This window comes from Cyanistes caeruleus, chromosome 5 (genome assembly GCF_971803275.1).
Source record: "Cyanistes caeruleus chromosome 5, bCyaCae1.hap1.1, whole genome shotgun sequence".
In the NCBI taxonomy this organism is placed as follows: domain Eukaryota; kingdom Metazoa; phylum Chordata; class Aves; order Passeriformes; family Paridae; genus Cyanistes; species Cyanistes caeruleus.
Window position 1 is genome coordinate 2,832,547 of NC_141705.1, and position 26,289 is coordinate 2,858,835.

Consider the following 26,289-nt stretch of genomic DNA (forward strand, 5'->3'; position numbering starts at 1 on the left):
TGGATATTTGGAACCCTTCCCCCAGTGTTTGTACTGTGTTTGAATGGGCAGAAATTATGGCTTGGTTGTGTGGATTTATTCAAGCTTTTCCCTGTTGCTGGAGTTTGAGGTACAGACAGCCTGAATTGCCTCACATCTCTTTGAGGTCTCCCTCTGCCGTGGCAAGGAAGAAGCACTTGCTGGGGATCCTCTTTCAGAGGTTTCACATGGATTAAAGGGGATTTTTTGTGCTGGCATCTAAAGGAAAAGTTGTGTTTAGCCCCAGGGTACCCAAGGTCTGATCCTTCCAGCGAATCTTCAGCTCCTTCACCTGCAAAACAGGGGTGCAGATAGGAATGGGAGGGGGAAAAGGGAAGGAAGGGAGGAAAGCAGGGTGGTCTGGGGGATTTTCTCTTTTATCTATGAGGATATAAATTGGATCTCGGCGAGTTTATTTTTATTATCATGACAAGACGGGATTTGAATGCCCTATTCAAAACGAGCCCTCTCGCTCCTATCAGGGTTGAATAAGGAGCTTAATCTCTTTAACAATGCATGAGCCTTTACACTGACACAGCACTTCCTTCCTTTCTTCAGCTGCACGACTTTCTCAATATTGGCAAGGGGATTTCTGATGACATTGCACGAAGATTCCCAGTGTACGCGCTGGACTTCACCGATGGTACGTTGGCCAATGTTTATGGAAGCGCTGCCCCGATTGGGGATTTTTTTTTTGTGATGTGATGTCCTGTTTACAGTGTGCATTCAATGTGTGCTTTGATATGTGTAACAGCTCTCCTGGCCCCTGTTTAAAAGGGTGTTTTGGCAAAAGCCTGTGAATGGGCAGCGTGGAGCACTAGAGATGAGGCTCCTGCAGCGTTTCCTTAATGAAGGCGCTGGTTGAGGATTTTAATTTTTATTAAGCAGTGATTAAATTGATCGATTATTGCCGTGTGTAGACTCAGATCAACTCCTCGCAATCTAATTACTCAACACTGGCCTGATAGGCCCTTTCTGCTCCCTCTGCAAGCCAGCTCCACACTAATTATAGTGATGCTGTGGGAGTTGGGAATGCTTAAACAAAATGTGAGCTGCAGTGACTTCAGGCCGGTGTTGTGAAAAACAGGATACGGCTCGTCCGCTGCCGCCAGATCACAGGAGCAGCACACGGTGTTTATAGAGAGCCTCAGCTTTTGGGCTTGATACAGCTCCCACAGTGGCCTTGGGGTTTTTAATAGTTGTTTTGTCCCTTTTCACCCGCAGACTTTCACTTTCTTGAAGGCTGGGAGGAATCTTCAGGGCAAAGCTGGATTACGGAGCCCCAGCCTGAGATCAAAACGTGCAGCTTGTTGGGGAGCTGGTTAATATGTTCAATATCAGAGCCAGAAAGTTCGGATAAAACGGAGAATTAAAGTGTAGTCAGGGAGAACCTCAGAGATTTATCAGATAAATCAGGAATTTATCCCTTCCTGCTGTTTAATCCACCTTAGCTCAAGCATGTGTCCCTGCCTTCCTCAGTGCACGAGTGCTGTGAAGGCTCATGAGATGAGGCTGATCTTCCTTGGACTGAGCATAAAAAAACCAAAATGCCCACCCAAACCCCAATTTTCAGAGTCTTTTCTTGCAAATCCACCTTCCACAGGCAGCTTAAGCTTCAGAGCAGCCTGGCCAAGGCTGTAGATGTGTGTCCCCACTCCCTTGCAGCCAGCAGAGGAACACAAATGAGATGTTGGCTCTGCACAGGGGTTGAGTGCTGGGTCCTTTTTCCAGGTGCTTTGGCACAGCTGGGATGAAACTATTCTCAGGAGGCTCGGTGTGATGGGAGGGCTAATGCTGATTTTTCTGGGGATTTGAGGGTGTTTTGAGGAGGATGGGGTATAAAATGATTTTCAGGGGAACAGCAAGGATTCGGATGAAACAGAAACATGAATTTTTGATCTGTGCATTGCTGGCATCAGGTCTGGGAAGGGGACTTCAGCTCCTAATCTGGACACTTCATCCCTTTGGCTGTTGCGTTTTAGAGCTGTCAAAGGCTCATTTTTCATTATAAAGGGATATTGAAGCACTTGAGAAGGGAACTGCTGCAGAAGCACCTTGTGGGGACGCCTGTTCACCTCAAGCTAGAGCAGTGTCTGCTGTGTCTGTGTGAGCACAGCAAGCACAAAAACATTGGATTTTGGTCCTGCAGCCAATTCTGCCTGTCAGCAGACTTGGAAACCCCCTTCAGGGTCCATATTTTGGATGCTCTGGCTGTGCCTGTGGGTGCTGCCTCAGCTCTGGGCTCTTGGCTGTAAGCTCTGCAAGTTTTGAACACGTTGATGTATATAGAGTGGGCTTAAAATTGGGATAAAATGCAACCACAGGTTAAAAAGTGTCAGTGTTTTACAACTTCTGGAGAGTGGAAAGGAGCTCAGTGAGACTCCAGAGCTACTTCAGCTCAAATGGGAGGTTCTCGCATTAGGAACAGTTGTGCCCTTTCAGTAGGAAATGGGGAAAAGTTTTTTTTATAAAAAAACTATGTATTAGTATGGCCATTTCTTCCCAGAAACCAGAAATAAGGATGAATATAGAAATAAGGATGAAATAAGCTCTTTAAGGAGCTGCTTGAAATGAAAAGCAGATGGAGCATGAAGCATCTGCCATAAACCACTGAGGCTGAAGGTGATCAGGAATGCGGAATTCCTGGAGCATCTCAAAGCAGTGGTGCATCAGAACATGAGGGATTTGAACTATCCCAGTATCTGCACTCCAGACAGCCACATGTGCACCATCAAAGAGCTCTGAATTACAGAGATGCTGGGTTTTGAGTGGTTGGAGTCTCTAAACCCTCAATCTGAGAAGCATCCCAGGGTTTGGGGTTAGACAGATAAACCCATCAGGGGCAGGGTGATAAATAATGAGGCTTTTGTAGGACCAGCAAATCTTTGGCCAGTTGGAGTTTTGTGGGATTGATCCTCTTCACACACTGCACAAATTATCCTTAAAGGAAAAATCTTTCTCTTGCTTTTTCCCCTTTTACTCCAGAATAGGAACTTACCAACTTTGTTTTGTCGCAAAATCTTGTGCATTTTACTGAATGAGTCAAAGGATCAAGGAAGAGTTTTCTAAACTTTTACTCCAAGATTTTGGTGATAAAGATGGCTTGTAATAGATGTCTTCCAGCAGGAGCATCTGAAGATGAACAGTTGGGTTATGCTGAGCCTGAGGACTCCTGTAGTTTTCCTTTAAACTGGAATTTAATCCATTTGGCATGTGACTGTGACCTTTGTGTGTAGGATTCTACCTTAAAAAAACAGTGTGACTGAACTTCATCCTGATCCTGTCAAATAGGCTCAAAGCACTTGTGTGTCAAATTTATTACTCTTTAAGCCTCGAACTGTAGGAGCTTCCAGAAATTTCTTTATATTGAGGCTGGTTTGAGTGAAAGGGGATTCTGCCAGCACTCAGATACAAGATTTCTGAAACTCCTGAAGTCTGCTGTCCTCATTCTTCAGTGTTATTTTTCTGGTACAACACAGAGGAACAAACAAAATTGCAGTGTCTGAAGTGCCCAGTGGGAAATTTGAGAGATTTTTATGGTGAGCTTTGATGCTGTGTCCTTACATATCCGCATCCCTTCACCTCCTGGGGAGGCAAAATGAAGGAAAAAGAGGAGAACTGAGGTTTATTCTCTTTCTCAGGAGTTTCTGGGCCTGTGTGTTTGATACCTGGCTGTGGTGGGTGGATAGTTCTGCTGGAAGTGTGGTTTTCTCCCTGTCCTTGGTCCTGCAGAGGGTCCCTAACCAGCTCCTGAGGTCTGCTGGCAGCATCCTTGGGATTTGCTGTGGTGTTCTGCAGGAGGGAGATCTCCAAAGCTCCCTGCAATGCGGGCAGGCTTAGATGGAAGGCTTGAAAACATTGGAGAAATGGGATTTGAAAGAGAATTTTTGTCTTCCTGGCTGTCTAAGATAGCTCAGAGCTTAAACCTTGATCTGAATCCAGAGCTAAAATGGACTGGCTTTGACATGTGCCAAATCCTCATCAGCTTTCCTGTCTGATTGCCTTGGCCACCTTGTCTGGCAGGATTCCATTCCTGAGGCAGGAGGGGAAATAAAGGGATTACAGAGAGGCTTTTCCCCTTCTCTTCCATGTCTCTCCTGCCCTAGATCAGATATGAGGGAGCTCCTGCATCACTCTGCAGCCCTTCATCCCTAAATATCACCTGAGTACCAAAGTTTAACACCCTGAACTTGTCGTGATTTCCCCAAAACATCCAGCTTGGGTTGCTTTGGGGTCTCTTTGTGGATGGGAATGTTGTAAAGATGTATAAAAGCATCGTGTTTTGTCTCTGGATGTTTCCTTCCAAGAGACCCAGGATTTCCTGGGAAATGGGCTGAAGGAAGTGAGCTAGAAAGGGAAAAATCTGAGCCTTGATCTGATTTTTCATGCCTCTCTGCTCTCAGCATATGCTTGGCTTCTGCTCCAAACTCCCTGAGTGGATTTCCTTTTCCAGTTGAGTTCTTAGTCCCACTTGTTCTGTGATTTACTCTTCACAGGACTTCAGGGAAGATTCCTCTTCACAACATTGGGCAGAGTCCAGCAGCCATCACATAAATGAAAGCCCAGCTTGAGAAGTTTCTCTTCTTCTGGGAGAAGTTTGTAATTCTGAGTTTTACAGTGCTTTTAATATTAAAAAGTGATTTTTTTAAAAAAAAATAGGGCTTTAATAAACACATCCTTGCTGCTGTTCTGAAGGTCAATGTAACATTAACAGGCAGTTCAGAGAATGTCCATCAGCTGTGATTTTGATTTAGTAAATGTACAATTAACAGACTTCAGGAGCTGTAAACCCAGTTTTTAGGGCTGCTGGTCATTAACTTAACTGCTGTGGAATCCCAAGTAAAGTGGGGCCAGAATTGCTGCAGTTCCCCCTGAAACTGTAACCTTGTCTGTACAAACTGTGACATTTCAGAAATCCAGGCAGGCAAAATGGAACTGTCACGTTGATGAACATAATTGCTCCCCATTCCAGTGTGTAGCTATTCCTTAATTTCAGGGGAATGCTCCTGTAATAATCAGCTACTCAAATTCCACAGCTGGACCGAGAGTTGATAAATTTCCATGGTGCAGGTGGAGTGACACATTTTTCAGTGGCTTTATGAGCCTGTCACAGATGAAATGCCATCATAATGCAGCTCACCTTCTTCTGAGTGAAGCCACGGCAGTCCATGGGCTGCAGAACATCCTGAAAATGTTTCACCAGATGTTGGCTTTAAAAAGGTGAATCGTGGTTAATGCTGGATTTCAGTGCCTGTGGCAGGTGGATCTGTACAAGGAGAGGCAATGTTTGGTCGTGACTGCAATTAAAGAGTGAGCAATCAGCTTTGGGAGGAAGTGTGTTTAATCTGGTGTAATTATTGTCTCCATTACAAAGTGAATTTCGCTGCCCAGCAGAAGGATTCTTGATCCTAGAATCTTCTCTGGCTGATTATGGATTAGAGAAAGTTCTGGAAGTCTTGGACTCAGAATGAATCACAGAATCACTGAAGTTGGAAAAAACCTTCAAGATTGAGTCCAAGCTCAATCCCCAACCTTGTCACCAGCCCAGAGCACTGAGTGCCACCTCCAGTCCTTCCTTGGACAGCTCGAGGGATGGGCACTCACTGCCCCCCTGGACAGCCCATTCCAGTGTTTAACAACCCTTTCCACCAGGAATTTCCTCCTGGTGTCCAGTTGAACCTCCCTTGGTGCAGCTTGAGGCCATGTCCTTATGCATCAGGACCTCCATGACCAGCGAGGGCTCCTTTGCCAGGATTGAAACTGAAAATGAGTTTTTGTGATGCTCTTCAAGGTCTCTTCCTTCTGCCCTCTCATACTATGGTTTAACTACCTGAACCTTTGTAAAAAAAGATATTGTTTGCTTCTCTGAACCTGGTTGTCCTTTCAGAAATGATTTTGCTGCCCCTGACCTTTCATATTGGAAAGACTCCCTTCTCCAAAAAGCAATATTTTGGAGTGACAGAGAATCCTCTGAACCAGGGTGTGACCGTGTCTACTCATGGAACCACCCCTCAGTCCTGTTTGTCTTGCCAAATCCTTCCTTTTCTCTAAAGGTCTTGAGCAGTTTGGAGTGTGAGGTAGGAGCCTGCAGCTGTTGGACTCAGGATCACGGGAAGTCTTCATCTGTGAGAATTAAATTCCAGGCCCTTGGGGCTGCCAGGAGTGGTCAGGAATGTGACCTGTGGTTTCTGGATCTTCCCAATAAATGGAAAGGAATTTGTCTGGGAACAGCTGGTCTGATGACTCCCAAAAGGTCAAGCTCATATTTGCATGCTTGAGGTGTCTCTTGTCAGGTTTTAGCCTGGAGTTTGAGGATGCTGAGAGTCCCAAGTGTTGTTTGTGTCTGTTCCTCTCCTGCCTGCAAGCAGGCACCTCACAAGGTGTCCTTTATTCATGTGGCTGCCTTGTTCATTACACATCACCTTTGATTTTTGGGTTTTTACATCCTCCTCCCATCCTTATCTCTGCCCTGCAAATGCTGCAGAAAGCAGATGTTAGATAAGATCCCAGAGTCATTGAGAGATTTTTGTTCTTTTCATTCCAGTGATAAAGATTTTCAGTGTGGCACCAATAACCTCTAAAGCCAAGCCCTCCTTTATCTGATCCAACTCATTGGATTTTACCTCTCTCAGCAAGGGGCTGATGCTGCATAAAGCTTAGGTGGGCATCTGGGAGCTCAGGGCAGATTCCTGTGTGGGAATTCTCTGCTCTGGAGCCTTCCAGAATGAAAAATTGGGCAGCTCCAAGCTCTTCCAGCTCAGAGGAAGAGAACCAGCAGGGATAGGCAGGCTGGAGGCTGAGGAGACTTTCTCCAGTGCATCCTCTCTGTTGTGTGGAAAAACTTGTGTTCTCCTGGAGCAGTATCAGCTGCTGTCATCTCATCCTTTCTCCTGTGCATCCCCAGTGAGCTCATACCAACATCAGCCTGAAAACAGGAAGGGGAAGGGAAGCTACTTCAGAGGCTCTTAAATTCATATTCTGACACTTTAATTTTCTTTCTGGCTGCTTTGTGTTTTGGCCTGGTGTGTTTTTTCCGATGGAGATGAGAGGGGTGAGTGGATGGAAAAGAGAGAGGCTGTTCTTTCAGCAGGGCCTATTAAAGCAAATCTCAGTGTAGCCATTCCTGACCTCCGGGGCTGTTTGTTTTTGTGTCCTGCTGCCATTTTTTGGCTCAAAAAATGATTTTGATCAAATCATTGATTCAAACTTAGAGCTTATTGATTCAAACCTACAGCCTTAGACTTCTGTCTAGGGAATAATGAAGTGCTTCATGTTTTCCTGCCCAAGACAAGAGTAGGGGAGACAAGAGATCCTCGTGAAGCCCATTAGGGACACAGTCCAAAATGCCTGAAAAGTTGATGTTAAAAAGGCAGGGGGTGGGAGCTACAGTTTCTGCCTTGATCCTCTTCCAAGCTTTGGGGACTGGCAAAACTGAGCAAAAGCCTTCTTGTATTTCCTGTTTTGATGATGTCAAAAATGTCTGGTCCCAGATGAACAGAAGAGTGTGGGTTGTGCAAAATCAAATATTAACAATTTGGTTACACATTTAAATGTGGACTTGAGTTTCTGCTTCAGCTTAGAGATGAGCTAATGGTGCCTATGGCTGATGTGAGAAGGTTTTCAGTGCTTTACCAACATGATTTTTCTTGTGGTTTGCCCCAGGTATTATTGGGAACAACAAAGCTATAGGGAAATACATCACAACCATGATCTTTCTGTACTTTGCCTGTCTCCTTCCATCCATTGCCTTTGGGTCCCTCAATGATGAAAATACCCGAGGAGCTATTGGTGAGTTCATCAATTTTGTGCTTCTTAAATCTATCAGTTTCGTACATTTGATTCCATGTATTCAAAATGGCATTTTGGTCACAGAAAATTGTGATAGTTTTTATTTACAGGGGGAAAACAAACCCAAAATCATGATTGAAGGCTTTTTTTCTAATTAAGCTCATGACTTTTGTAGAAAACCAGAAAAACTGAGCACTGCTTTGGGTGTTATCATCTGACTTGGACTGATACAGATGTATGCTACCATATTTTTGAATTATGCTGATTTAATGTAATTATTTGAACATTTTTCTTGGTACAAGCTCCCATGCTTTTGACCTGGATTTGATTGCTAGCATTGAAGTCCCTGGGACAGAGCTAAACATCATCCTTCATCCCAGTTGCAGAAGCAGATCGTGCTGCAGTCACAGTTCAAACAAGCACTGGTTATGTCTTCCAGGCATTAAAACAAAATAAATATATTTAAAATGTATGTATAAAATATAACAACATACAGAAAAAATTCTAGAGTCCACCAGTTAGCTGAATATCTGGAACCCTAAATTATGGGTACAAACAAAGGGTCACTTTTCGATTTATGAGCGTGTTACTCTTCGAACATTTCTTCTACTCATTAGTGGTTGGTTTCTCTGCCCTGTGAATGCTCCTGGATGAGGGAGGGATTGACCCAAATCCGTGTTTTTTTGTTTCCATCCTCCCCAATCCCAGATGTGAGGAAGACAATTTTCGGGCAGTGCATTGGAGGTCTGCTCTACGCCCTGTTCTCGGGGCAGCCCCTGGTTGTGCTGCTGACCACAGCTCCCTTGGCCCTCTACATCAACGGTGAGTCTGCAGCAGGGGTTGGGGGATTGGAGCTTTGGGTGAGAGCTTTGCAGAGCTTGAGCTGTGTGTGTTGGATAAATTGATATTTAATGGCTGCTGTCAGGGAAAGGTTCTTCCCCAGAGGGTGGTGGGGCACAGGAACAAGCTCCCCTGGGAAGTTACAGGGCACAAAGTCAAGGAATGCTTGGACAAGGCTCTCAGGCACATCATGGAATTGTTGGGGTGTCCTGTGTGGGGCCAGGAGTTGGATGATCCTGGGGGTCCCTTCCAGCTCAGGATGTTCTGGGGTTCTGTAAAACCTGAATCAAATTCCTTCCCTTTCTATCAGAATATCCTAAGTTGGAAGGGACCCACAGGAATCATCCAGACCAGCTCCTGGTTTAGTTCAAATTGTTTTTCTAAAGAAATCATTTTGCAGAGAAAAAAAAACTTCATGAAAACAAGCATTTCCTCAGCTTCAGTCAGGAGCTGTGTTTCAGTAATGGTTTTCTCATGTGGCTGCATTTAACCAGCTTGAGACAAAGTTTTTTGGGTTTGTTGAGTTTGGGGGTTTTAATTGATATTTTAAAGTATGATCAGCAGCTTTCTAGATAACACAAGCTGATCTCAATGAGCCAGAGATCAGGCAAAGGGACAAGCTCAGTATCTGAGGACAGGTTATGACCAGATGGAACGAGCAGCTGTGAGACCCCCTTGCTCAACAGCATCCCAAAATGTCAACGAGAGCAAATCCCACCTGCTTTTGTGGCCTCAATCCCTAGGAAAAATGCTTCGAGCAGTGTGGAGGGGGAATATTTCTCCAAGTGTCTCTCCCCATTTCTCCTGATGAAAGGGCAGAACTGTTTGTGTTGATCCTGTGTCCCTCTGGAAGTGCAGGAATATGGATTTAATGGTATCTGTAATAAATGCCTTTAGGGAAGTCTTGAAATTGGTTCTTTTTGGCCTGGAACAGATGGGAATCACTGAGTGGCAGTGACAGGAGTTGATTGTGACACACAAATGCTTCACTTTTGCAGTCATCCAAGGAATCTGTGACGACTACAACTTGGATTTCAGCGCTTTCTATGCCTGGATTGGACTCTGGAACAGCTTTTTCCTTGTGATCTACTCCCTCTTTAATTTCAGCCTCCTGATGAAGCTCTTTAAAAGGTAGCTATTTTCAAGAAGTCATATTTTGGTCAGATTATTCTTCAAATGGAAAAATTACACATTCCACAAGATCCTTAATTATGAACGTGCTGCAAAATGTATTTTGTGGGATGAGGAAAGTATCATTTTGGCTCATTGTTTCAGCTTGAAAGAAGTTCTCTGATTTACTGGGTTTTGTTTCTAAGTTGGAGCCTAACTCAAATTGGTGTATTTTCATGTAAATTGATGAATATGCTGATTTTTCTTTGAACAGAGTTGAATGCAGCTCTATTAATTCCCGGGCTTTTTCCACAGGTCAACAGAAGAAATAATTGCACTTTTTATATCCATCACATTTGTGCTTGATGCCATCAAAGGCATTGTTAAAGGTAAGTCTTGCAACAGTGTTTTTCAGAGCAGATCTCTGCTTTGCTGCCTTGTCAAAGGCAAGCACAAGGCTGCAAAAAAATGTGTGATGTTTGCTTGTTCTGTGCTTATTCAAAGTCTTCAGGGAAGAAAAGAAAATCAGTGTGTGTGAGATGGAAGCAGCTCTTTGTCAGCAGTTTACCTGGGTGTGCAGAATTTTTAGCAGCTCTAATTTCAGTTGGTTGAGAGAGAATTGGTTTCTAAACTCTCACCAAATGGAGAAACCATGATGTTACAGATGTGAGAGCCTTCTCCTGATCCCAGTTTGGTTTTGAATGGTTCTGGCAAAAAAAAAACCAACAAAAAAAACCCAACAAAAAACCAATTTAAATGCAGTGTATGGAGTCCTTATTCCTTGGCACATTATTCAGACTCTGTGGAGGGGAGTTGAAAGGTGGGTTGAGATTTCCTGTTTCTCTCTGAGCTCTGAGACCCTTCTGTAATAGCAGCACAAGGACTCCAGTGCCTCCAGCACATTCCTAAAGCTCCTCTTCCCTTTCCAGCCACCTGGTTTTCCCATTTTGGGGTTAAATTTTACTTCTCCATGGAGAGCCTTGGGGTTTAACAGATTCCTCTCACACTTCTCTCTCTCCCCACAGGGAGTGGCAGGAGGTGTTTGACAAGGTGAATCACAGTAGCAGAAATACCTTGTGAGTGGCAGCATTTCTGTTCATCCCAGTGAGGAGCTGGACAGTGCCCCATTCCTCGATTTTTATGACCTGTTGTCCAACATCCCAAAGTTTGGGCTTTGAAATCCTTCAGGGTACACCCAAGCACTCTCCTTGTTTTTAAGACAGGCTTGCAAGGGAATGCTTTCCAAGAGATTTGACACTGCAGAGCGATTTGAAGCAAGATACTTTCTCGCTTGACTGGGAATCCTTAATTTGCCTTGTGTGCTTTGATTGTGCAATCAGAGGTTTTCTTTCTCTGCAGAACACCTGCATTTTTTAAATATCCTGCTTAGAGCTTGGTGAGGGAGAGGTTTTCCTGGGATAGCTGCTGACTCTGTGAGCTTTGCTGTCAGTGCCCTGTCCTGGAGGCTTGGGACAGTCTCCAGGTCATCCTCAACAGGACATTCAGCTGCTCTGTAAAAATTAGCAAATAGTCACAAAGTTTCTGCAGCCCAGAGCTGATCTCCCATAGCAGAGGTGTGGGGTGCAGGTTAAAACTGCAGGAAGCATCCACTGGTCTTGTCTGCCAGACTTTCAGGAATATGAAAGTAAATCCTTGGAGTATTGCAGTGGGAACAGGAGATCCTTAAGACAAGGGCCAGTGGCCTTACTGACAGAAACCAGGTTTAGGTGGGATATTAGGGAGAAATCCTTCCCTGTGAGGGTGGGGAGGCCCTGACACAGGGTGCCCAGAGAAGCTGTGACTGCCCCTGCATACCTGGAAGTGTCCAAGGCCAGCTAAAATGGGGTTTGGAGCAGCCTGGGACAGTGGAAGGTGTCCCTGCCATGGCAGGGGGTGGAATGAGATGATCTTTAAGGTTCCTTCCAACCCAACACATTCTGTGATTTTATGTGTGATTAATGAACCAGCTAAATTATTTTTGTACTTGTGAAGGGATGAATTTATGGGAATGATGGTAATAAAGTCACACCAGCACTCATGTGCCAGCTCACGTTGGCTTCAGCTGCACCTGGGAGTGTTCAGGGCATCCAGAGCTGTTTCCAAACTCAGGAGGGCACCGGTGCTGGCAGGCACAGTTTATTCTTAACCCTCTTAGAGCCCATATTTAAAAACATGACACCAGTGCAGCTCACAGCTGTGGGCTCATCTTTGTTCTTCCCCTCCTGTTTCTGATGAGGTGATGGTTTGCTGCTGCCACCTCCTCCTCCCACTCAGAATTTTGGCTGAGCAGTTCAATTAGAAGTGAAAGCTGGTATTTTCCCCACACTGTTTAAACGTGTCCTGGTAGTGCCTTATCCCACTGGCAGCAGCTGGACAATGCCACCTCTGCCCAGATGTTTTCCCAGCCCATTCATAGCCTTGATTTTTTGCAAGGTACAGGAAAGGAGGGGGAACCAAAGCCGTGAGTGTTCCCTCGGTCCCGGTGACACTTTGTTTTCACTGCTTGTCCCGGCCACTGAGGCTGTGTTTGTTTGATCTTGACATCTGCACTGGGCAGGAAATGGTGGTGAGCAAGCAGAGGAAAACAAAGCCAGCTCATGTTGTTGGAGGCTGGAGAAGGGCTCGGCTTCAGCCAGGGCACCCCCAGCTCTGCTGCTCTCTCTGGGTGTTGGCAACGAGGTTTGCTGAGCTCTGGTGTGAAAACAAAACAGGAATGTTCAGGAATCAAATCCTTCCCAGCAAGGTGGTGCAGGGTGAAGGCCTCCACTCTCTGTCTTGGTGTGCTCTTGTTGCTTTAATTAAAATACAAGAGGAAAGCAAGGTTTTTTTCTTCTATCCAGGAGCAATCCTGCCTGGGTTGGTGCTTATAAATCGAATTGCAGCCTCAGAGATGGAGTGTAGAACGATGGAGCTGAGCAGAGGACACCAAAGATCAGCCCCAAATACATTATTACAATATATCCCAGCCCTAAATATATTATTACAATATGGCCATCTGTGGGAGCTTGAGAAAATCTACAAGAGCCAAAACAAAATCACTTGTTTGTTACTCGTTCCAGTCCAAGGCTTAATCCAGAGGAATGCAAATCCATTCTCTGTACTTCCTGGGTTGTTTGTGCTGCTGGTTTCTCTGATGCTCAGATGTGTCTCTAGGACTCAGTAGCACTTAGGGTGAGCAGGCTTTTCTCCCTGACCAGCTGTGAATTCCCATGAGATGCTGCCAGAATCATTTTTGTCAGGACAAAAGCGTCCTTTGGCGTTGGGAGGCAGAAGGTGCACATCTTCCAGTGACCCATTCTGTGCCAGGCTGTGGGTCATGGCAGTGTCCTGGGCCCCAGTTTTACCTGTTTGCAGAGCAGGTGTGTGTGTCCTGCCAGGGCTGAGGCAGTGGAGCACGGAGGGAGGAAGTAAAGGAGAGCAGAGCCTCTTCTGCAGCATGCGATGGGGAGCATGCGGTGCTGACCGGGGTCAGGGTGGGATTGCTCCTCACTGGGGGAACCTTTCTGGAGCTCTCAGGTGATCTCCTCGCTCCTGGCTGCTCGTGGTGCAGTTTGAGAGGTTAAATTTTGAACTGTAAACCTTTCTGTGGTGTTTAAATTTATGTACAGATGTGTTGAATGTGAGGCAGTCTTGTCTCTTGTGCCACACTGACCTCATCCACGCTTGTGGAATGCTCAGACTCCTTTTAAAGCACCTTTAAATCCTTCTAAAGAAGGTACAAGAACCATCATTGCTGCATTTCAAATGGCTTCTTGGCTGAACTCGGGGCATTTGACACCTGGGTGAGCTCCAAACCAGCACTAACCCAACCTGGGCTTATCCAGACTCAAGGTGGTTGCAAATATCAGTTGTGCTGCACAAGATCATTCAAAGTTTCTTTTCAAATGTTCAGAATTAATTTGTCTTCCCTGTTTTCCCTGCAGCCACTGCAGATGGAAAAGCTGAAATTTCTGGGGCTTTTGGAACCTGGATTATTATTTGAGGGTGAAGGAAATGTTAGGGGATGAATTTTAGCCTCAGCTTCAAGTGGTTGTGGTTTTGCCTAGAGAGGATGGTCTTGCCCTTAATTTCTCTGTGAAGAGTTTGAAGGGATATTTTGACTAAAATGAAGAAAGGTAGCGGGACTGCAAAGCTCTGGTGTGGTGGTTTCCATGCTCCTGTATTTCCCATGGCTACAGGGAAGTGTGGGTGCTGAATGTTGCTATTTGAACAGATATTGTTCAACAACACTGAGGCTGCAAAGCCCAATTCCCATCTTCTGGTTTTACTTGCTTCTTCAGGCTGTTCTTCCCCAAAGAGGTTAAATGATCCCAAAACCATATTTATACACTCAGACCCAGCCAGTGACACAGAAATGCTCACAGTAAAAGGGATCACAGTAAATGCTCAAGAGCAGGAGGGTCTTTAGAGCTGTCCATTCCTTTATATAAATGCCTTTGAGCTGATCTAAAACATTTATGGACAGTTCCAGGGGCTTTACTGGGTGTTTTGCTTGTGCAGGTTTACTTCAGGTGCCCTGTAACTCTAATTTGCATTGTAAATTTAAATGTTCTGCCAGGTTTTGCATATCATCAACGCTTGTCTCTAAAACCTGGACCAGCCTTGGAAGAAAAGTAATTACTGAATACTGTGTAATCCACTTAAGGATCTGTGCAGCCTGGCTGCTCTTAGTGTTTCCAGAGAATCCTGATGGAATTTGTTTGCCAGGCTGCTGAAAGCAGGTGTCTAGATAGAAATATTTATGTGTAGATCTAAGAGCAGTGCTTCCAGTGTTGGGAACAAAACCACGTAATTAGCACTGGAAGTCCTTCCAGTGTTGCTTTATAGATTAATTTAACTCTTCCCTGTTAAAATAAGTAAAAAAAAATCAATTTGTGAAGCTCTGGCTTCCTGAGAGCAACAGCTCTGATTTCTTTCTGCAGGCTTGAGAGGCAGAGCTGGTTAAAAAAAATAAAATTATAGTGAAGTATAACTTTAATACTTCATGATCAAGCAAAAACCAACTTTATTTTACTTGCTTTGACTGTCACACTCCTAACTCTTGCCTATTGGTTGTGCAGTTTTTAAGAAATATTACCACCACGGGCACACAGAAGGCGGAAAATCACGGGCTGATGCTATCCCAGGCCTCAGCATCAACACAACTTTCCTGATGAACTCCTCAGTGAGCGAGAACCAGACTTGCACTCACGATGGGCACTACGGGCGCGAGACCGCCGTCCTCAGCCTCATGTTGATGCTGGGAACCCTTTGGCTCGGCCACACGCTCTATCAGTTCAAGAAAAGGTGAGTTGTTTAGAGCTCAGAGTGCTGATTATTTCATGTTCTCTCTGAGGGAGTCATTAACAGCTTCGATCTTAATTCTGCAACCCAGGAAAATCGGGTGGAAGCCAAAGGCAGAGGTGAATTTGGCAGGGCCACCTGGAAAATGCTCCCAGCAGAACAAAATGTTCACTCAGTGGATGATGCTCTTCCATCTTTGGTTTGGCCTCACAAATGACTTTCTAAAAAAGCTTTGGGTTCCCAGTTCATGTTGAGATCCCTGTATCTTCCTCCAGACAGGCATTGAACCTTTTTTCTGGGTGAAAATTCCTGATGATGCAGGAAGGTTCTACTGGGAATGTACCTTCAGTCTGCTCTTGGGAGTCAAACACTGGCTCTGATTTGGGGCTTGCTCCTATTGCTCTTAAAACTCTTCATTTGAAATGCAGGAAGTAATTAAAGTAAAGTGGAAATGAGACACAAATTGGTGCTTGAAGGCCTTTTTTTTTTTCTAGTTTGCATCTTATTTTCTTGTTTCTTTGTGTTTTGCTTCTGCATTCATCAACCTTCAAAGGCTGTAGGTGCCAGAGGATTTAGGGCTGAGTGAAAGACTGATTCTTCACTCCAATGATCTCTTTAGAATTGCAAGATGGGACAAAATTTTCACTTCTAAAGCATTAAATGTTGTCAGGATTGAGTGATTGTCCTGACAGTGGGGTGTTGATGGGAATTTTTTGTCTCTTTTGCAGCCCATATTTGCACGCGAGGGTACGCGAAATTCTGTCCGACTGTGCCTTACCCATTTCAGTCCTGACCTTCTCTGTTGTGGGTTCCTATATCTTCAAGGAAATTGAAAGTAAGTTCTGGTTTTATTCTCTGGAATACTGGGCTTTGTGAAAGAGAGAAGTGAAATCCTAGAAAGTTTTGCTAAAAACCAAAGTTCTTCCATATAATTTCACAAATACTGCGTGTACCTCCCGCCAAGAGCTCAGATTTCCTCATCATTAGATTGATGTCATTCAAAACCCTGGCTAAATGAGGCTGGGGCAAGAAAAATTATCCAGATGTGTCTTTTCAATGGGTTTGAGGTGTGTGTCACAGGGAGATGAACAATTTCTGGCAAAGAACAAAGGGCAGAGTAATCAGCAGGCAGGAAGGGTTGTTGCCAGTCATATCAACATAGAGTTGGTCATCCCAGTTTGTCCTTTTTGTCTCCAGTTTGTTTTCCTTATTTAGGTGAAATGGTGCAGAGCATCTGGGCAGCTCTAAGTTACACAAGGAAATCTAAAAATGAGACACCATTCATTGGCCAGATAGATCAACTTTTCCATATCAGGAAGCGATAATGGGGACAGGAATTGCATTGTCCTGCAGTGACGTGAGCGGGTGATGTGAGGAAATGTATGGAAACAAATAAGAAATGTGGGGTTTTTTTTATTGTGATGGCCATTCCATCCAGTTGGATTGCAAAATGATGCGTGGCCATGTGGGATTTATCCCTAGCCATGGATTGCTTCCAATGGCAGCAGAATTTTGATTTAGATTTTATACTAAAATGCCTTGCACAGCTTGTTGGAGATGAGGAAGTTTCCAAATGCTTCTGTGGGTTGATGAGCTGAGCATTATGGTGCTGGTTATAAAGCTTCCTCATCTAAAAACACCTTGCATCTGTGGAAAACAAGTTTCCCTCTTTTGTTTTGCTCCAATATCTGTAATGCCTCGCTAGAACTAGCAGTGGCCTGTCCCATCAGGATGGCAGCCAAATCCTAAGTGGGAAAAAATAAACCAAACCAGCCAGATGGACCCGTCTCCCATGGCCTCCAGGCTCCCAAATGCCAGAGCATCGTGCCTGCTTTCCTGCTTGCTTCACAATTCTTCGTGGTGTGGGTAAAACATTGATGGTTGGACGATGAGATGCCTCCTAACATCCTTCCCTTCCTCTTTGCAGTGTCCAAATTTAACTACAACACCTCTGACAGCTTGTTTGTGCTGGCCCCCGTGCAGTCCCTGTCCATTGGGTCGGTGATGAGCGCCATGGGGCTGGGATTTCTCCTCTCCATGCTCTTCTTCATCGAGCAGAACATCGTCGCGTCCCTTGCCAACGCCCCGGAGAACAGGTAACGCCTTCGGTGCTGCTTTTCCCTCTGTGGGGAGCTGTCCCTGGGTCTGGCATCACCACTGCTTGCCCAAAGCTTGTCTGAGCATCAGAATATTTATTCAGGATGTGTTTTCAGGAATTCCTGTTGTCACAGGTAGAGGTAACTCTGCTGCTTAACTCCTCACCATCTTCAAAGCCCAGTGTTGTGGCAGTGAGCCAATACCACAAATCCTCAAAGAGCTCATCACCTCAACCTGTTTCTTTAACTCTGTGCTCCGCACCATCGTTTGTCCCCTAAAACTCTCAAGGCATTTTTCAGTTTAATTTTGGGGTTTCGGGAGCCAAGAGGTGGCGTAGTGAACGTGAAGTGGATATTTTGTACGGTTTGAGGTCTTTGGGTGCACCTCAAGATATTTAGGGAGTGTCTGACACATGTGGACACTTGCACTGCTCTTGCAGTACAGAGAATTTGTTGAAAATGAGAAGTCAATGACCTACATAAATGTTGTAGCACAACGTGCTGCAGCTGAGCATCAGGAGTGTTTGGAACTGGTAAATTCCAACTGAAAAAAAGGTGGAAGTGCAATAAAACAATATATCCAATGTCTGATAAGTCTCACTTATGTGCAAACTATTAAAATATTCCCCCTGATGTTTTTGTGCTGACTGCCATCAGATGTGATGTCAAGAATGAATGTGGATGACTTTTTTCCAGGGAAACTACCATGTCTCTGAGGATTTTTTTGCTAATGTGATGCGTGGGAGGGTTCTCTCCTTGCATAATGCACATTAGCATTCTCCATGTTGTAGCTGGAGTGACACAGTATCAGGAGAGAGGAGACAAGCTCAAATTCAGCTACACTAATTTAGTTTCCTTTGACCACCTCTTATCTCTATTATATCCCTTTAAGTGTTGCATAAATCTGTATGTAAGTGGGTCATCTCTTGGCTAAGATGAATTTAGTCTAAACTTTTGGTATTTTCCACTAGGATGTCTTCAAGGAATGTAAAATGTTCTTTGGAGTTTTTCAGAGTGCCTGGGTACAGGGCCGAGCTGATGCTGGTCAGGTGTTGGGACAGGGATTTTTAGAGATGTAAAAACTAGGACTCGACCCCATCTGTTTGTGGTGCCATCACAGACACCTTCCACTAGCCCAGGTTGCCCCAGTTTTGGGACAAAAGCCTGGTCCCACTGGGAGTGTCCCCCTCCATGGGCTGTGGAGGCAGTGGGGTGAGTGGGTCAGGTAGGTGTCTACCCTGCAGTGCCTCGGGAAGGTGCTGGCAGGAAGGGTGGGATTGCAGACGCTTTTCCTGAGTTGGCTCACGCTTTGGAAACGCAGCCCCTGCTCACGTGCTGCTTTCTCTGAGCAAAGGCACCTTCAGCACCCTCAGGGTCATTGTTTGTTGTCCTCCCCATTCTTTTCAGAAGGCTTTAAGGACATCAACCTGTTGGAATGAATCCAGAGGAGGCCACCAAGATTATCAGAGGGATGGAGCCACCTCTATTGTGAGGAAAGGCTGAGAGAATTGGGATTGTTCAGCCTGGAGAAGAAAAGGCTTTGGGGTGACCTCATTGCAGCCTTCCAGGACCTGAAGGGAGCTACAGGAATGACTGGGAGAGACTTTACAAGGGCCTGGAGTTGACAGGACAGGGGGGAATGGACTCAAACAGACGAAGAATATGTTTAGATGAGATACTAGAAAATAATCCTTCCCTCTGAGGGTGGGCAGGCCCTGGCACAGGGTGCCCAGAGAATCTGACTACCCCTGGATCCCTGGAAGTGTCCAAGGCCAGGCTGGATGGGGGTTGGAGTGCCCTGGGATAGTGGAAGGTGTCTCTGTCCACGTTGGGGTTTGGAACTGGGTGATCTTCAAGGTTCCTTCCAACCCAAACCATTCTGTGATCCATTCCATGATTCTGTGACTACCGAGGAGGAGCTGAAGTTTAATGAATTCCTGTCCCATTTTCTTATCATGCAGTAGCAATTACATAATTAGGGGATTACTGCAGCATACCGAGCACGTGTTCTGCTCGTGGGGAAGGAGAGAGATCAGGGTTACAAACGAATTTCAGTGTCAGTACTTTGACAACAAATGCTCAGGATTTTATCCGCTCCCTGCGTGGACTCGGCGAGCAAACACACACGTGGATTTCGTGTACACACTGCAATAAATGTAGGAGAAAAACAGCTGATGAAATTTTCATGGGTTACTTTGTTGGGCTGCCTTTCTGCTCAAAGTTGTTCTTTCCAGATGACAACAGCTTTGGGAGCAAACCATCACATTTCCCTGCCTTTAGCGTTCACACCGTGCCAACAGTAAATCCAGAGGTGTGCAGTGTGTGTGTGTGTGTGAGCGCTCCAGTGTTCACCAAAGGCGGCCTGTGGGGTTTGCACCAGGTGTAACCACTGTCCCCAACCCCTCATTCCAGGCTGGTGAAGGGCACAGCCTATCACTGGGACCTGCTGCTCGTGGCACTGATCAACACGGGGCTGTCGGTCTTCGGCCTGCCCTGGATCCACGCGGCCTTCCCGCATTCCCCCATGCACGTCCGCGCCCTGGCCTACGTGGAGGAGAGGGTGGAGAGTGGACACATCTATGAGACGTAAGTAGATCTCTTTGGATTCATTTGTGGCTTCCCAGTCCTTTGGGAACGGTGGGTTGCATGCTTGGGGTGTTGGCTGTTGTATTCCAGGTATGGAAGTGATGGGAAGATGCCCCCCAGTGAGTCTTGATTTGGCTTCATCCCCTTCACTCAAGCACTCAAATTCATACTCTGGCCAGTGGCAGAATCCCACAGGGATCCCACCCTCTCCATTGCAAATTCTGCTCTGGAAAAGTCAGCCAAGGCCATTTTCAGTTTCAGCCTTGTGGGAAGCTGAGGAGATGATCTGGCTGAATCTCTCTGGATGCTTTCCCCTGAAAGAATCCAAAGCTGATTCACTGCCTGAAACCTGTCTGGTGGTTATTACGAAGGGGAAGAAAAATGCACCATTATTTCAGAGCTCCCATAACATCTCCCACCACATTTTGGGAAGGAGATGCTTAAATTCTCTGGGTTTTAAACAAAAACAAGTGTGAAAGCCATGGCTGGGTCATGGGTTTCTATTTAAGACCAACTCTTCTGCTGCTCTGAGTTGAGCAACACATTCTTATCACAGACCTATTAAAAAAAAATTGAAAAATTAAAAACCTTTTTCTCATGAAACAGTCTCTGCTCTGGAGCAGATCTGGCCTGTTTGATCTCAGTCTGTTTCAGCTGAGTGCTTTTACCACAGGAGTGGTAATTTCCACTCACGTACCATTAGTTTTAATTATCCTGCCTTGGTTTCCATTTTCTGAGTTGCCACTTATCAGAAGTGAGGCTAAGTGATCATTGACTTTGGGGAACGGAGTGGGTCTGCCTTAAGTCTTGCCTTCATGCTTGTTTTGGTGCCAAATGGCCCAGCTCAGCCAGGCACAGCTGACTTTTGGGTCAGGGATGGAGAGATTTCACCTCCCACCTCTAGAAATTGCTGAGTTCTGCTGCTCCCTGTAACTTCCCTACAGATCTTTTCCTGGGAGATCAGTCCCTTGGGTTTGTATTCCCATGTTGATATTGGTTGTTTCCACGACTGTATCTCTCTTGAATAAATGCTAAACCCCATTTGAAGAAAAATCCAGGGTTTTAATCCATGCCCTTGCTCCTCGTGTCCATGATGTGCTCTGGGATACCTCCACTCTCTGTTCCTTTGAGAGGTGCAGAACTCACAATTTGAAACCCACGTGCCAAACCTCCCTCCTGTTGTCACTTTTAATATCAAAGTGCCTCTTTTTCCTCTTTTTCCACTGTCATGATTCTGTATTCTGGCTTTTCCTTGACAAAGTCAAATCCCCTGCCTGAACTAAGGAATAATCCCTGCCCTTGTCCTCTTTTCCTTCACCCAGCTGCCCCAAAAAAAAAGCACCAGAGGGTCCTTTTTGGCCACTCTGACCTAGATACAGCTCCAGTGGTTATTCTGGAAGGGCTGAGGGCTGCCCTGATCTCCCTGAGTGTGTTCCCTCATGGCACAGCTCTGCTCTGCTGGAGGCAAATCGGTGCTGGGAGCTGGATATTGGGAATGAAAAAGGGAATGAGGGTTTCCTAGTGCTTTGAACTCCCTTTGAGACCAAAGCTTTTAGTTCTCTGCAAAGCACTGGGGCTAGAACAGAAGGCTCCAGGCAATGTAGACATCTTCTTTTTTTTCTTTTCTTTTTTTTCTTTCCTTTTTTTTTCCTTCTTAGCCAGCTCTGCTGAAAAAGAAATGAAGCTCAATTAGAAAATCAGCTCTGTCTCCCTTGGCAGGCTCCTTCCCTGCACTCAAATCAAAGCTCCCACAGGATGATGATATAAACAAGGGTAAAGATCTGTCACAGTGAAAGCAAAATTTTCTTCTCCCCTGTAGAGAAACAATTTAGGTTTCCTGTGGCAATCTGCAAACAGGCTCTTGTTGCTTACTTGGAGAAGTTCAGGAATAGCTAATCCCATGTTAACCATATTTAGAGGATTTTGGGGAAATGAGCCTGGATTATGCTCTTTAATCTCCATTAATTACTTTATTTCCATCACAGCACAGACTTTCTGGAACTGTTCCTCAAGGGCCAAACCAGATTTTGAACACATGGAAATCAAGGATTCCTCTGTTGACTTAATGTGACTGTGATGTTCTTACTCTGGAAATGAGGTGCTAGAATTAGCAGAAGACCAATCTAAGGCTGGGAACATCAGTTTTAAAAATATCATGTTTAGCCAATTATGAGCAATTTTAGCAATGTTCTGATAAAATATTCCAAACTAATAAGTGGCATTAGCAGGAGCTGGCAGCAATTGCAGTACATCTTGTCTGAGATCAAACACAGTGCTGTGACTGCTGCATCCCTAAGAGATGGCTGTAGAAAATTCCATGAACTTCAGAAGTCTCTTAGCAAAGAGATGCCACTCTGAGCTTGTACTTGCAGCCTTGCATCTGATTGAAATGTGGTTTTGTAGCTCGTTTTGTTCCTGAGCTCTCCCATTTGCATGACTTCCCTTGCAGACTTGTGTGTGCTTGCAGGGCAGGAGCCTCCCCAGCAGGAGGGGAGATCTGTGTCTGAAATAGCAGAAATTCTTCCTCTGTGGCTGACCTGGTGCTGGAGGGACTCTTGCTGGATCTGGATGAGGTTAAATCAGTGCATCCTTAAACGGCTGCTTCTCTGAGCCACCACAGAGGCTCGTCGTGGTTCTGGGAGCTCTGGAGTGGCCAAACTGTGGAATTACTCTGGCACAGAACTTCCAGTTGCACTTGAAGCTGCTTGGCTCTGTTCATCTCCAGGACTTCTGTGGTGGTCCAGACCTCTGGAGGCAGTGGGAAAGGTGCCAAACTCTGTCCATTTAGGTGATGTCCCAGTTCTACCAGAGCTGGCAAGAGTAAAGCGTTCTGCTGTCCCTCAGCTCCTCTAGGCACTGGCAGGGACCCCTTGGATGGAGGAGACTTGCAAGAGGATCCGAGAAAATCTATTTGGAAGGAGAAAAGCTGTGGTTTAAACCCATTGAAAGGTTACTTAAAGGTTAACACCTCTGTGCATCCTGTCCTGGTAATCCTGGGTGATTTGTATGACCTACCCCATACTCAGAGAAGAGTTCCAGCGTTGTTCTCAGGACTTCGTGTGCTGTTTGTGGTACCTGTTGTTCCTTAGGTCTCATGACTGGTGTTAATTCTGCCTTGTTGTCCAAATCCTCAGAGCAAGCTTTGGGCTGTCACCCTTTCCCTCCCTCTCCAAATACAGGTGTGGAAAGCCCTTTCATCCCCTCAGCTTCATTTTGCTCCTTGAAGGTACAAACAGATTTGAAGTTCAACCTGACCTTACTTCTAAGCAAAACTCTCCAACTTAATATTGCAATAATTCAGTCTTCTTTAGGACAGAAGGGATTTGGAAGTCCCAGCAGTGCATGTGCAAAGGAGGGAAGTGTGTTTTGATAGATCATTTGTGTTAATCCTCAGAGAAATTTGTGTACAGGGCTAATTCAGAATTTGAGGGGTCTCATCCAGGGAATGAGGTCACTAAATGCCACCAAAACAGTCTATGGACAAAAATTTTCCATCATAATAGGGGGATTTATTCACTGGCTTATCCACTGAATTGCTGGATTTATCTTCTAAAAAAAAATAAATTAGGAATCCTCTTTTTCTCTATTTGTAAGTAGTCTTGACAGATGTGGGTTTTCTTTCCTCCTCTTGTTTCTGGTGATTTTTTTTCAGACTGGGAGGAGATGCTCACAGGTTTAGCTGAAGTGCAAAGAAAACACAGCAGCCTCCCCTCAAGTGGGTTGCTAAAGCTGCTGCCTGTTTTCCTGTCAGTCTTCCCCTCAAAAAAAGCTCAATTTGTGGCCTGTCAGCTCTGGAAAATTTGCATTAATTAATGACATGTTTTGAGTGGTAATAAGCAGTTGCCCACAGCAGGATTGAATCCCTGTGTGGTGCTCTCAGCATTCCCTTCCATGTAAACAGGGAGATCCTCGTATCCATCAAAAATGCTGACTCGCTGGCAGGAGCCTGCTGCCTTTCTCTTGTTTTTGTTTTGGTTTTTTTTTTTTTCTCCAAGAGGTTCCTTATTTCCTGGAGAAGTCAATGAGTTTTCTTTGGGACAGAAGCCAGTTGCATGTGCCCAGGGTAAATCAAGGGAAGAATTACTGCCCAGAAAGAGGATTCTTGCCTGGTTTGGGTTTTTTTTTCTGCATTGTGCTAAACAGAATCAGTTTTGAGGGTAATTTAGCTCAGGATAGGATCTGTAGAGCTTTGCAGAAAAGGGGAATTTGGCACTTTTCCAGCTGCTCTGTTTGAGCTGTGGATTAAGTGCCTGGCCTGGCTCCAGCCAGGCTCTGCCTCCTCAGTGTCAGCACGGGGCCAGAAGTGCTGATTTCAGTGTGCTGAGGATGAGTTTCCCTGGTGGCACGTGTCCTTCTCCTCCACAGAGCAACCACTGGGATAAACACTTCTGGATCTTGGGGTGTCATCCCTTCTTTTCCTACCCCCTCTTTTCCTGCTTCCAGGATCGTGAGTGTGAAGGAGACGAGGCTGACAAGTCTGATGGCGAATTTCCTGGTGGGGCTGTCGCTGCTGCTCCTCCCGTTCCCCCTGCAGTGGATCCCAAAGCCGGTCCTTTTTGGCCTCTTCCTCTACATCGCCCTGACCTCCATTGATGGCAACCAGCTCTTTGAGAGGGTGGCTCTGCTGCTCAAGGAGCAGGTACCTGCACTTGTGTTTGCACCCCGAGCACACAACTCTTCAAACTGTTGCTCTCTCAGTGTGGGATTTTTTTTGGGGGGGTTTTTTTGGGATTTTTAACCCCCCTCCCCGTGCTGTCGTGTCCACATCTTCAGAGTACATGCACTTAAAAAAATTAATAATATAAAATACAAAAAGCACAACGTCAGGAAATTATGATCTTTAATTTCCTCAACAAAGCTTCAGGCAGGTAATTTTTTTTTGTGCTGTTCTGCACTTTCATTTTGTGTGAAATACCACAAAATGGGATTTTAAACTCAAAATGAAATTACTTGTGTTATTGAAACCTCTGTGATGTGGGCTGAAAACAAACCTGGGAGATGTTGTTTTTTTTTAAATCTGTCTCTGTTACAGGTGCTGAAAAGGTGTTGTTTGGCAGTGTAGGTGGTACCTGGAGCAATCTCCAGCTCACCTTCTCTTATGTAACAAGGGTCAAGGGCTTAATAAGCCCAACATTTGGCTCAGCATCTCTGCTAATCTGTCTTGATCTCCAGTATTACATCCCAGAGGTTAAAACTCTGAAATTCGGGTAAAGATTACAGTTGTCATGTCAATTTTTGAATGAGAGTTGAATGGCTACTGATGTATGTGACTTATTACTTCTGCTTTCAGTAGGAATTATGTGTGGAATTTTCCAGGCTTTGGCATGGAAAATGAAAAAAAATATTCTCAAATATGGAAAACTCCCTTTTGTGGAAACCTTTTAATGGGTCATGGCACGATCTGAAAGCCACTGAGGCTGTGCTGGTGCCAGCAGACAGTCGCTCATCCTCTTCATTGATGTATAGACAGTGAGTCAATGCCTGTGCTCAGACATGAGCAAGGAACTGTCAAAAGAAACCACCATATTTAGCCTATTAATGTCATTTTTTCCCCCTTATTTCTCAAAAATGGTTGGCTTGTAGGGGCACACAGAGAAAATCCCTGAGCACAGCCTCTTCCCGCACTGCCCTCATCTCCTGCTCTGCCCCTAACAGGGTTCAGCCAAGAGATGGGAGCACCAGGGGCAAGCCTGGAGCCTTGGAAGGTTATGAAATAATGAGGAGCTGGGTGTCAGGTAGAGGAACCACTGGCAGAAACAGCACCTGGATGCATCTGCTCTCCCTCCCCCTGCAGGATCTGTGGCTGTGGAGCTCTGACAATCCCAGTCCCCCTCAGGGAATCCCATTGCTGCATTTCCCAAGATACTGCATTGCACTCCAGATGTTCCCAGAGTCAATCCTGGCCCTGAGGGATGTCCTGTCTTCTCTCCAGGCTCCCAGTGCCCAGTCACCCTCTGGCTCTTGCTGCCCACGCTGTGGTTTCAGGCACTGGAATTAACCCTACAAATCCCGTGTTCAGCTGCTGAACCTTTTAAGGACTCTGATGTTGATGCATTGCTTGTACAAATTGATGACTTCCCTCAAAGCCTGGTGTCCCAAAATCCCATTCTGCTGTCACAAGTCCAGGTCCCTGCATGTCTAACGTGTGGTTCTTCTCTTCCCTTCTTCTTCAGACTGCTTATCCTCCGACCCATTACATCCGCAGAGTTCCCCAGAGGAAGATCCACTATTTCACAGGCCTGCAGGTCCTGCAGCTCCTCATCCTCTGTGGGTTTGGAATGTCACCCCTGCCTTACATGAAGATGATCTTCCCCCTCATCATGATAGGGATGATCCCCATCAGGTAAGAATTTTATCCCTGTCTCCCATGCCTTGTGTCTTCAGGCTTGGATTATTGGAAGTCTGAGGAGAGGAGAAATTGGGAGCTGGGCTTGTTTAGTCTGGAGAAGAGTGAGAGTGGATCTCACTAATCCATATAAATATCTCCAGGATGGTGCCAAACTCTTTCCAGTGGTGCCCAGGGACAGGACAAGGATTAATGGCCATAAACTAAAACATGAGAATTTCC

The 26,289-nt window shown here is 45.4% G+C and overlaps 1 protein-coding gene across 26 annotated transcripts in view; it reads left to right on the forward strand.

Annotated features, from left to right (window-relative positions):
- The window catches only part of SLC4A11 (solute carrier family 4 member 11), a 134,979-nt gene that overhangs the window by 102,450 nt on the left and 6,240 nt on the right, over positions 1-26,289 (forward strand). For all 26 annotated transcript variants that reach the window (XM_086889695.1, XM_086889706.1, XM_086889691.1 and 23 more), the window contains 11 exons: positions 577-661; positions 7,681-7,806; positions 8,515-8,628; positions 9,645-9,777; positions 10,072-10,145; positions 14,817-15,042; positions 15,768-15,874; positions 16,967-17,135; positions 19,548-19,721; positions 24,165-24,360; positions 25,895-26,064. In XM_086889695.1, coding sequence (XP_086745821.1) covers positions 577-661; positions 7,681-7,806; positions 8,515-8,628; positions 9,645-9,777; positions 10,072-10,145; positions 14,817-15,042; positions 15,768-15,874; positions 16,967-17,135; positions 19,548-19,721; positions 24,165-24,360; positions 25,895-26,064 — 1,574 coding nt within the window. The remainder of the gene's footprint in view (positions 1-576; positions 662-7,680; positions 7,807-8,514; positions 8,629-9,644; positions 9,778-10,071; positions 10,146-14,816; positions 15,043-15,767; positions 15,875-16,966; positions 17,136-19,547; positions 19,722-24,164; positions 24,361-25,894; positions 26,065-26,289) is intronic.